The sequence below is a fragment of the Crotalus tigris genome, unplaced genomic scaffold, assembly GCF_016545835.1.
Source record: "Crotalus tigris isolate CLP2741 ecotype Arizona unplaced genomic scaffold, ASM1654583v1 scf7180000017961.1242950, whole genome shotgun sequence".
Lineage (NCBI taxonomy): Eukaryota > Metazoa > Chordata > Lepidosauria > Squamata > Viperidae > Crotalus > Crotalus tigris.
Genome location: NW_024096745.1, coordinates 29,646 through 42,026, shown reverse-complemented (window position 1 = coordinate 42,026; position 12,381 = coordinate 29,646). Strand labels below are relative to the sequence as shown.

General features: G+C 35.2%; 1 protein-coding gene across 1 annotated transcript in view; it reads left to right on the top strand.

Moving 5' to 3' along the window:
• LOC120308905 (leucine zipper protein 2-like) overlaps positions 1–12,381 on the top strand; it is a gene marked incomplete at its 3' end in the record, with an annotated part of 220,782 nt that overhangs the window by 188,860 nt on the left and 19,541 nt on the right. The window contains exon 2 of the mRNA XM_039345576.1: positions 11,884–12,001. Within this exon, the coding sequence (XP_039201510.1) occupies positions 11,884–12,001 (118 nt within the window). The remainder of the gene's footprint in view (positions 1–11,883; positions 12,002–12,381) is intronic.

Sequence of the window (12,381 nt, the reverse complement as noted above, 5' to 3'; positions counted from 1 at the left end):
TAATTAATGCAGATTAACTGCATGATAAGGAACTGTTCCATTAACTATAAATTGAGGAAAGAACAATATTGTGGAGTTTGGGTTTTTTTTCTGAGCTTGGTTGTTTGCTTGCAGTCATTTCATTATCTAATTAGGTAATATTCTCAGTGATGTTACAGTGAGGACCACTGAAGAAGTCACCTAGTCAGATAGTTAAATGTCTGCAAGCAAACAACCCACCTCAGAGAACACCAAAGACTCCACAATTCAACTCTGGGTTACATTTATTCTCTTCTGTTGGAAAGAACATTGCATCAATAGAAGAGAATTTATATAGCTCAGGGTTGAAATATAGAATCCCTGGAGTCCTATTGTATATAAATAAGTAGCAAACCCCACATTCACTAGCACTGATGAAGTTACCTAGTTGGGTAATGAAATATCTGCAAGCAATCAACCAAGCTCAGAGAGCACCAAGGCCTCCACAGAATAACATTGCTTAGGAAAGACTAATTAAGGACTAAAACTTATAATCTCTTGGTAATATTAAAAGATTGCATTCTCCTCCAGTGATTTACCAGCAATAAACCATGGATTTAGAGTGTCTCTGAAAAATAATTATTTCTGTTTCTTCTGTATTAGAAGTCATTAGGTGATGAAGTATACAATCAAATGAGTTTTAATTGTCTCAACCAGGTATTTAAATATGTGTTTTAATGCCAAGATAATGCATGTGCTAAACAAATTTATATAGATGAGATTGCCAAAACCAATTTTTCTTTTTCCCTTAAATTCAAATACCCTTTTTTTCTGAGTTTCCGTTCTATTTTTAGTATGCAAGAAATAAATATATTCAGCACTGGATTCACATGCTAATACCTGAGAGAGAGCAAAGAGAGAACACAGAGAAAGAGGATTTTATAATGGTAATGAGCCTGTAACTATCCCAACCCTTAACTATAATGTTGAATGTCTCTTAAATTCCCAATGGAATGGCTGTGGAGGACTGAAATGCAAATGCTACATTTGCTTCTTTTTTCCAAGTTTGGATATAGCTTTACCTCAGCTTATTTAGTTTTTTCCTGGAGGTTGAGAGTTTATAATCACAGTTGTTACCACTGACCAGCTGTAGTGTTGAAGTAGAGCTGTGTTAGTCAGAGCTATTGCCAGGGAATGGATGATGGAATGGATGATGGAAAAAAAAAAAAGGCAGCATAAAGAAAGGGACTCACAAATTTAAAAAAGGATGGGCTTGTATATTCCAGGAAATCCCCAATGACTTCACTTGTTACTATGGGCAAGCGGAAAAAAAGGGGGAAAGTCTCATTGCCCCTCATTTGAACAGAACAAGAAAAGGTTAGGAAGGCCAACTTCTCAAGCAATAAATAAATATCAGTGTCCTTTCCAACAATTAAATGAACCCTTTTACATCTTGTCATCATATTTCTTCCAATTGTCAATCATAGTGTACTTTGACATGTTCTTGCTGTACCCACACACATATGCACCTACCTACACTCCCATGTTTATATAAATAGCTTGGGTTTTGTTCTTTTGAATACAGCAAATCCCTGGCTATCATTATGTTGAACAAATGTATCCCACACAGACAAATGCCTTTCTCATCTCTGTCACCTTTCCATTTTTGTAAAAACCTATTTTGCTTCAGTTGGAAGATTTACCCTGACAAAACTCTCATATTCTCATCCCCATTAGAAAAACATGCAGACACTTTTTTTTTTCTCTGTAAAAGCCCTTTTTCTGAAATCCTGGGCATACCACCAAGAACAATGGGAAAACTCAGATAGCAAAGCCATCAAGAACTTCCTGCCCTGCCCCTGATGGGATTAACTCCCAAAATAGAATCAGGACAAAGGGAACATCCCTGAGAAGAAGTACCTGCCCTGCCCCTGACAGGATTAAGCCCCCAAAAATATAAACTGGACAAAGGAGATACCACTTAGGACAAAGAAAAGAACATCAAGCAACCATTAACAACACAAAAGAAAGAGCCAGGCCAGCCACAGCCCCAGGATAGAAAAAGCATATAAAAAGCCACACATGGGACCAGGGGTTCACCTTGCAAGGCAGGAACCTGAAGTCACTTGTCTGTCACTTTATTGCCTTCCTGTAATAAAGACCTGCTTTGCAGTAGCTGCTGTCCTCAAATTTCTTCATTGTCGGTTTTCCTCAGCTGGAAATGAACCGGGAAATTCTTCTGACACTTTCTTGTACAATCTTGGTTTATGCTTCATGCATGTTAAATAATAAAGAACAATCAAATATCACTAAAAATAATTCTACTCTACTCTACTTTATTCTATTCTATTCTAATGTGGTTTTCATTATTTGTTATCTCATCATTTGTGGTTTGTGCATCTGCAACTGAGGCACCACAACTTTTTGCCCACATGCAGTTTTGGCGTGTTTAAATTTTATGCCTACACAGAATGGCAGATTAGTTTTTGCATATGTGTAAATACAGTGAGTCATGGTAGTGCAGTGGTTAGAATGCAGTATTGCAGGCTAACTCTGCTCACTGCTATGAGTTTGATCATGACAGGGCCCAAGGTTGACTCAGCCTTCCATCCTTCTGAGGTCGGTAAAATGAGAGTCCAGATTGTTGGGGGCAATATGCTCACATTGTAAACTGTCCAGAGTACTATGAAGTAGCATATAAGTCTAAGTGCTATTGCTTATCAACATGACTTTCTTGCAGATTTCTTCCTGCTGATATCATCTGGCTCATAGTTTTCCACATGGCTCTTTCACAATCTCCAAGAAGAATCTCTCAGTTGCACTGCTGGACATTATGGCTGCCTGAAGATTGGTCATGGCTGTCTCAGGTCACTCTTAGTCATTTGAAGCTAGGACTAGCATCGAGTAGCACAAGTAAAATTATCACAAGTGTTCCTTGGTCAACACTAACATCCAAGGTTTCTCAGTTTCACCATTGAATACTAATGCTGCCTGCGGGCTACTCGGAAAGATCTCTTGCTCATATCACTGGATACTAGCATTAGTAGCAGATTGCTTCTGGCTCCTCTGATTACCATAAGCCATTTCATTCAAAATTAAGTCTACATCTTTGCATTCCTGTGTGAATTCATCAATTCTACTCCACAGGAACAGATTAGCTTCATTCAGATCTATTATATTTTCCCCTTTTCTCTTAGTCTCACACCAAACATATCTATTCCTTTTCTTAATTCATGCTCTTTGCCATTTTTTTAAAAAAAATCTTAATTTAGGGTTATAGGCTGCTTCAATAGCAAATGAATCTTAAGTGGCATTCATTCCAGTATGATAAACAGAAATATATTAAAACAATAAATAAGCATACCATGGTCAAAAAACAAGTAATACTAATAATGTTCCATTAGTCTCACAAAGAAATAACACTTCCTGTAACAATCATTTGCTTAAGGGTGGAAATCGACTATTTTCTCAGTCCCCAAAAGCTTCCTGAAATAGCCAGGCGTGTCTGTTTTGATTGGGATTTTAATAAATTTGATCCAACCAAGTCGTCTTGCATATCAACTCTCAAACTCCCATATTTCATGTTCATCATCAGATCATCTCATTAATATTATCTTCTGTCCCTGTTCCATCCCTAATTATGGTTTTTATCAATTAAGACTTTCACATAATGCTCTTCATTAATATATAAAATGGTTATATTAGACTTTAGCCTTTGTCATTGGCAGTGCAATGCTGGGTTCCCCTTTAATTATAAGGAATATATTGGTCAATTTGGGAGCAGTTGGCTAATATATCACACATGAAATTCCTCTCAATCATTATTGTAGTATAAAATCTACACTACTCAGCTAACTGTACAGTCAAAATATACGCTACCCAACTAACTGTACAGTCAAATTTTACTTGTTCATAGGGAATTGTATTGAACACATATTGATATCTAAAGGGATGGGAGAGGACAATTATAATCAATGTGATATGAATATATGCAATTAGCTTATATTAGATCTGTTCCTTTCTCCAATGTTCTATTCACTCCTCTATCTCACACATGGCAATAAGATTGGTGATTTTTCCCCACTTCCTTCAGGTTTTTAGCCACATAGTGAAATCTTAAAACTAGAACCTTCTATATTTGTTGCATCTACCATCTCAGATAATCTCTTTCTCTGGAAATTGATTTTAGAACAATAAGTCACATTTCAAAACATGTAGAAAATGTTGTACTAATGAATGTTGGCATATAGCTTGACCTTGTTCCATAAAGAAAACTATAGTTCTTAAGATCACACAGTGATTCATGTCTGCAGCACTGGAAACATGAGGAATAATGTTATTAAAAGCACAAATAAAGACAATGTTTGAGTGTCTTGTCGTTTCAGGTACAAAGAAAATAAAGTAGAATTGTTCTGAATTTTGATCAGGGTTCAGTTTGGTTTTAAACATATATCAAGAGCATAAAGTAGCATTTGGTAAATTGTCCATCCAAGATACCAAAGGTCTTTTTAATAACATATATTTCTGTAGTAGTGTGTGTTGGGACTCTAAATCATCTTTTAATTTGCAAGCCCTCATTTCATTTGCCATCACTTTACTATTTGTTTTGAAGATGCAGCTTCAGAAAAGTTGACTTTTTGCATGTTTTATTCCATTAACTACTAAAATAAAAGAAAAAAATATTGCTTTGTTCCTTAGTTTCTCCAAATTAAAGACTGACATTCTTAGAGTTTCCTTACCAGAGTATTTTCTACATATGAATAGAATGCTTTCCTATTACTTTTTCCTCATCATGAGGGTAGAAAGTTCAGGTACAGGGTTATCTTCCTTCTTTAATAAATTGTATTTAACCTCTATTTTTTTGGTTGGGGGTAGGACTTTACACTTCTGTCCAAGAATATATGCAACATTTTGAATTTTAATTATTTCAAATTCAAAATATCTCATCTGGATTCCTAATTGTTCCATTTTGAGTGATAATAAGGTGACCAACTTTTTTACAATGAAAAGGAGGACACAAATAAATTGAATAAAAAAATATCATAAATAAAAGAAACATTTTATTCATTGCAACAATAATACAGAATACACTATAATATGATAAATGCATAATAAAATCATTTGTAACAATAACATTTTATATTGTAATTATGTTTACATGCCTATTAATTATTATTTAAATGAGTATTTTTCCATTGAATGAATATTTTTTGTCAATGTATCATCTTCTAACAATATATTGGAACTATCTGAACAAGAAATATCCTTCATATTGAATTTTACGGCAAGTGCTACAGCTAGAGTATCAACATTCAATCTCGATTTTTCACTTTTCCAAACATCATTAGCAATTGAAAAAACCCTTTCAACTGCTGCATTAGTTCCAGGGCAGCACAACGTAAATTGAACAAGAATAAATAAATTTTCACATGGAATATGTTCATTTTTGAAATGGCTGAATATTTCCACCCATTTTTTATCAATTTCAACGTGTTTATTTTCCCATTGTATTATTTTTTTCAGAATTTAAAAATACATTCAGTCTTCTAATTTCTTCAAAGAGACAATTGTTGTCTATTTTAATATCTGGCATTTCTTTAGATAAAAACTCAACACAAGATTCAATATCTGTCCAATATACTTGCAATGAAGTCAAAAAACACCATTGAAAACTGTTATTTCCCATAATGTTTGTTTCAGACCATTCTTCGATATATTGAAAACATGTTTGGTAAAAATTCTGCATTTCTTTGATAAACTTTTCCATTATGCCCAGATTTGATTCCTCTAAGTCTGACAATTTTCTTTTTATAACTAAAGGAAGAATTTTTTCTTCAAATCGAGTTTTATATTGAAGGATAACATCATTCCAAATAAGACTAACTTCTGTAGCTGAAATGTGTTCACCTCCAATAATTTTTCAATAATTTAGTTGTACAATTTATACTATGAAAACTTTGATTGTGAATTATGGTATGGTATGGAATGCAAATGTTCCCTCCATTGCAGCTAACTGTTTTTCATTTTCAGAATACTTTGAAGTTTTTAAAAAAACTTGTTACTTTACAACTGGAAGCAGATGCATCTGATGATTGCTTATGTTTCTTGGTGGTCAAGTGTTTTGTAAGAGCTGCTCTGCCCCCAACTGCAATACAAAATTCTCCACTGCAAATATTGCAGAAAACAATGTTATCCTTCTTTGATATGATGAATGGAAATTCCTTATTCAATTTATCATTGAAATGGCATTTCTTCTTTTTTTATTTTTCCATCTCTAAATGAAAATTAGTCTCCTCCAGGTATCTTCTGGACTAACTAGGAGATGGTGTAGTTTGGGTAGCAGGAAGGGGTGCAAAGTTCCTGCCAATTCACCCTCGCTGCAGACAACTTGCATGTGCAAAGTTTGCTGGCCGGGTGTTTTGGTGCGCTCAGCAGCAATTCCTATTGGCTTTTGAAAGCCAATAGGGGGAGTAGCACAGCTCATGCAAAAGTTGAAAAAAAACCATGCCAAAATACCATTCTGAACGTTTTATGAGGGAAAAAAAGCCCTGCAGATTAGTCTTCAAATATCGAAAAGGAGGACATGTGGGAGGACACTTTTCGAGGGAGGACAGAACTTACAAAAGGAGGACTGTCCTCGCTAAAGGAGGACGGTTGGTCACCTTAGTGGTAAACAGCTGTTCTGAGCATCAAACAAGCTGGTCTGAGAAATAATGAATAATATTCCAAGCCAAGGAATAGAGATTCTCTAACTTAACGGAGCTGCTTCAACCACACAGTGTTCCTGAGATCAGAGTGTTTCAAATTTGACAGAGACAGAGACATCTGTCTCTGGCCACTGTTGGCTATTTTGCTAATACACATGTGCTTTGCTAGATCAGGTTCCAGTGAATTAACTAGAAGATTCAAATTTGGGTTAGCTTAATATTTTAGCTTCAATTTTCATTTCTCCAATCCACACAATCAATAGTTCATATGTATTCTTTTCTATTCATTGGATGATATGAACCATGAAACTTATGTCAGAATAAATGCCTTCCTCTTTTATGTGCCACAAATAGTTTGATTATCTTTTCATTGCCTAACAACCTTCTTGGCTTGTTCAAATATTTATTGTATTCCTTGCTTCTTAGTGGCCAATTCACCACCATGTTTTCCAAATTAGGGAACACATTCTGTACTGGGAGAGAGTCCCCAGAATCCACAAGATTCTGATCTTTGAAAGTATTTCCAAATTTTGCTACTTAGAACAAATTCTAGACTACCCATTGTGCACCTCTGAAATCCTGAGAATATTTCACAAAATTGCCATAAACTATCTCTATAGGTCAAACTGCTTATGATTGGAGAGAGGAATGAGGTTAGAAAACAGCAGCTGTGACCACAATTTTGAATATTATTTTTTTTTTACCACTACCACTTCTTGTAAACGGTCCTATATCTAGGAGTAACCTGAAGCTCTCAGATTAATTTCAACAGTTCTTGACTTGATTTCAAAACTTGTTTTGCAAATGTTCTAGTTAAGAAGTACTAGTTAAAAATCACTGTTTAGTTAAGAAATATCTGTCTCTTTCCTAATCTGTTGTTTGGGAGAGAAAAAGGATGATACTGGCCTTTGTGTCTGGCCTTCTCCTGCTGTAATATCATTTATTACAACACATTGTAACTGTAGGCATGCACTGCTTAATACAAATAGGACTTTTCTACTTCTAGTGCAATTGAACATGGCATGCTAAGAACAATGACATGGATAAGTAATCCATGAGAGCTGAGCTGATCTCTTTGAAGAATCTCTGATAAGCTTTCAGACAATCCCAAGTTGCATGGACAGTATGAGGAAAAAGACATATCACAGAAGCAGAAAACTACTGAAATCCATTAAAAAACACACACACACACTAAAATTACTGATAAATGCGGGCAAAGGTTTTTTAACAGTAGTGCTGTATGGGTGCTTACACCAAGAAACAAGTAAAAAGAAGTGCAAAAAGAAAAGTTCAGAAAGATCTTGTTGTGTTTACTGAAACTGAGACAATCGTTCATAAGCATTTTTTATGGGTCACATGCTAGGAAAATGGCTTGGAGTCTCACAGCATCAATGATTTTAATGATTTATTACTGATGCTCTCTGAGGCATAAACAAGAATTAGTGTTGTGATGGATACATCCAGCTGTGACGTTTTGCTCTAGAAAAATCATATCCCTTTCTGGTGGCTGTTTAATGTTTACCAACACATACCATTTGTTTTGTTTTTTTAAAGGTGGTAGTTATCTTGTTGCTTTTATGCTAGCTGAAGGATTCAGTATTATTTTAGCTACATTTATCTGAAGATAGAAATGGAATAATGAAATGAAATAAGGTTTGTGGAAAGTTACAAAGGATGTTTTGCATCAACAAAACTCAGGAAGAATCATTCCAAAGCAAATGATTGAATAAGAGTAGGAATTCTTATGTTGAATCAGAGTTCTCTGAAAATCTTTGTAGAAATTTGAAATGAATCATATATCTGGTGGCTTTCCTACTACTGCTAAGCTTGCTAAAGACAATACACAATATTATAACTCTACTGCCATATACTGAGAGTGTACAAGGAAAACTTTGAATGATGGGATGGTCTTTATTATTGATAAATATCTGGTCAATTTTACTATCTTATGAAATGCTTTGTCTCCAGAGGTTTGGAATGGGGGGGGGGAATGCTAATATAATAGTGCTTTCAGCTTCATCCACTCAACCCTCAATTTCCTTATTATGTAGCCCACATAAGCCTTATCTTTATTAGCTCTTTTGTAAATGTTATGGGATGTTATACTTTATGCAGCAGTATCTAGTGTGCACATGTATGTATGAATGTGAGAGAGAAAATGGGGAGGATGGCCCTTTTTGCTATCTTGACATATTGATATGTATACCATAGACACTGCTGCTTCCATGTTCTACAAATACAATTGATAACTCAATTTAACTCAGCTCTCAGCACTCTGAATGTTGCCCAGAGGAGCTCTTGGCTCAAACTCTACTTCTCTATTCTTCATAACTGGGGCAGACAATGAGTGGATGGTTCTACGCTAACAATTACAAGCACTGGTTTAAGTGTTTATAGCAAAAATAGAGGATGGCAAGGCTAATGCCAATTCTTCTCTGGTGGTCTCTTTTTCTGCAGTATGACATAGTATCTTCCTCTGGAAGACTGATTCTGCTTTTGGAGCTAATTAACAAACACAGAATATTACTGTGTGTCCAAAACCTGATTGAATCATGTCAGTGATAAAGAAATCCCTTTACAGGAGAGGCCAAGCTTACCAATCAGCTATGCCAGGTTTCCTGGCATCTACGGGAGCCCAATGAACAGAAACAACAAAGCTATAATACGCCACAAGGGCAAAGTCAACAATTGTTTTTTTTTCCAAATCCTTGTTTCAGTCAAGCTTTACCCATGTGATCTGTTAAGGTTGACACGCTGCTAAAATTTGCGATAAGGACATCCTGCTCATAAGAAATCAATCTTCCCAACTATTTATACCAATTCTGCTTGACACGGTAGAAAGGGCAGTGATATAGCAGAAAAATAGCAAACTACACCACCCTACAAGAACATATCAATTGTTATTTTTCATCATTTCCCAAATCCCAAGAAAGCAAACAAAAAAAGAACATTTTTACTATTTCTTTGCAGAATAACTATACTAAAAAAATATTGCAGAAAAATTCCTTTGAAAATATTCAGTGGAAACGTGGAATTGACCTTGACAATAAACTTCTCTTAAAGTTTATTCTCCCTGTGATTTTCACCTTGTGCTGCAAAAAAATGAAACAGCTGCATACGGATAAAAAAAATTTAACTCCAATCTTGTAGTGATTCAGATTAGATCAATTTACTCTTGATTTTCGAATCATAAATTCAAACTGACTTATGCTTCCTTGAAACTCAAATTGGAATTGAACCACAATTGATTTATACTACTCCAATATATAGCTTCCACTTGAATAACCAAGTCTTTGGTTACCAGATCAGAACTCTGTTGTCATTCATATTCTAACAAGAATCCTTAAAATGTTAAATTTAGTAAGGAATCAAAATGAATGCTGGGTATTTCTATGGTGCAGCCAAAGTCTAGACCTGGAAAGTGACAGATGATAGGTCACTGGGCAAAAGACCTGATTTCAGCACCTGATTCAACATGGCTTATCTGAGGCCCAAGAGATCTGACATTACTTCCAACATTTTGCTCCGCCTCTCCTTCCTGCACATTAGGGTATTTCCAAGAATATACATGGCCACAGATTTTCATTATGTTACATAATAATAATAATAATAAAGTTGGAAGGGACCTTGGAGGTCATCTAGTCCAACCCCCTGCTCAGGCAGGAAACCCTATACCATTTTGGACAAATGGCTATCCAGTTTCTTCTTAAAAACTTCAAGTGTTGGAGCATTCACCACTTCTGGAGACAGGTTGTTCCACTGGTTAATTGTTCTAACTTTCAGGAAGTTTCTCCTTAGTTCTAGGTTGCTTCTCCGTTTGGTTAGTTTTCATCCATTGCTTCTCGTCCTGCCTTCAGGTGCTTTGGAGAATAGCTTGACTCCCTCTTCTTTGTGGCAGCCCCTAAGATATTGGAACACTGTTATCATGTCCCCCCTCGTCCTTCTCCTTGTTAAACTAGAAGAGAACTTGTGTGTACCCCTTTTCTGTAACATAGTTGTTCTTATTGTCAAAAAAATACATTTAGCAGTAAACACTGTTTTATTCCTATGGCTACTATAGTGCTTTACAGAAATTTAAAATATTAATGTTTTACATGCAACTCAGTGTTGGTGAATTGATTGTCTGTTTTGTTATAACATAAGTATAACAAACCAGCAGTTGTAAAACCATGGAATAATGCAAGAGTTTTCTTATATTTTACAAGTTAAATAAGCTTTGTGCCCATTTAAGAGAGGTAGGAGTGTGACAAGATTGAAATTACCTGGTCACATCATTGCCTAAGTATATTAACTCATAAATAAGCAACTTTGAATTGGAAGTAATGAGTTCTTTTTTCTTGTCACTAGTTCAGAATTTATTGTCTGCTTTAGCTCTGATGACAGAAAGACTAATATATTGCCTTTCCAGATTACATCAGCATGCAAGATTTTCTCTATTTTATGGTTACTTCATATTTTATCACTGATGCTTTGGAATCCACAAAAGAGTGCATTGTTTGAAACGTATTTCTTTCTTATAATTGCAGTAATATCATTCAATTACATTCAGAGGAAATAGCTTACAATTTTGCAGCACAAAAGATATTTTAGCAATCCATTCTCCCTTTGTGTTGGCTTTTCCCCCTCAAACTATTAAATTATCATCATCATCATCATTATCATCATCATCATTATCATCATCATCATCTCTATTTTTGTCTTCTGCATGTGGATATTGACTCCAGACTCAGAACTGAATTATGTTAATTTTCCTCACTTTGAATGTATCTTTACTATTGATTTCTTTTATAGAGAAAAAGGATAGGCTTGGGGAATGTGTATATATAAAACAGAGTAGTAATATTGAATGGCAAAGAGTACATAAGACAGCTGAGCTGAATACTTTTCCCAATATTTATTTTTCTTCATTTCTTTATTTTCAGTATTAAAGTCACCCCCAAAGGTAACATTTGTCGAATTAAAATATTGTCTCACAGATGCTAGTTAGAATAACAGATTTTTTGATGAAAAGCTTAACAGATAATAAGACTGCTATCCAAATACATGAGGATTTGGCTGTTGATGTTTAGATCATGGACTAAAAATAACAAATAATCCTCTTTTTGTTCAGTAAAGGAACTGGGTACTGCAGTAATCAAACCAAGGTGTAATTCCAGTTCTATTTGTGCTGCTTTGGTTATTTTGAGACAATCTCACCGCTGTTTTTTTAATGTGTTAGACAGGGCTATGAAGAGCTGGAAAGACAACTTAAAGAAGTCTTTAAGGAAAGAAGCAATATACTTCGCCAGCTGTCAAAGACATCCAAGGAGCTTGAGGGAATTAAAATAAACCTTCAGGTTAGAATTTATGCCTTTCCTCCTCCTCTACTATGGCTGTAAAATGCATTTGACATTAGCTCTGCGACATTATTTATTCAGCTCACATGAGGGTAAAATGTGGACATGGGGTGTGGACAAAGATACAATTGCTTTTCCTGACTTTTCTCTTTATTGTGGGGTTCTTCTGAAGTGTCAGTAGAAATGTCTGTATGATCTGTAATTCTGCCTTCTTCGATGGATTTATGGCATGAAATCTTTTCTGATCATATTCAAGCAAGCATGACTTACTTACCACCTTCAGACCCCTCTCCACAAGAGACAGAGGAGAAATTAATTTTGAATGGGAGCTTGCCTAGTCATTCATATCAGCTCCCCCTTTTAACCCCTCTGTAGAATTA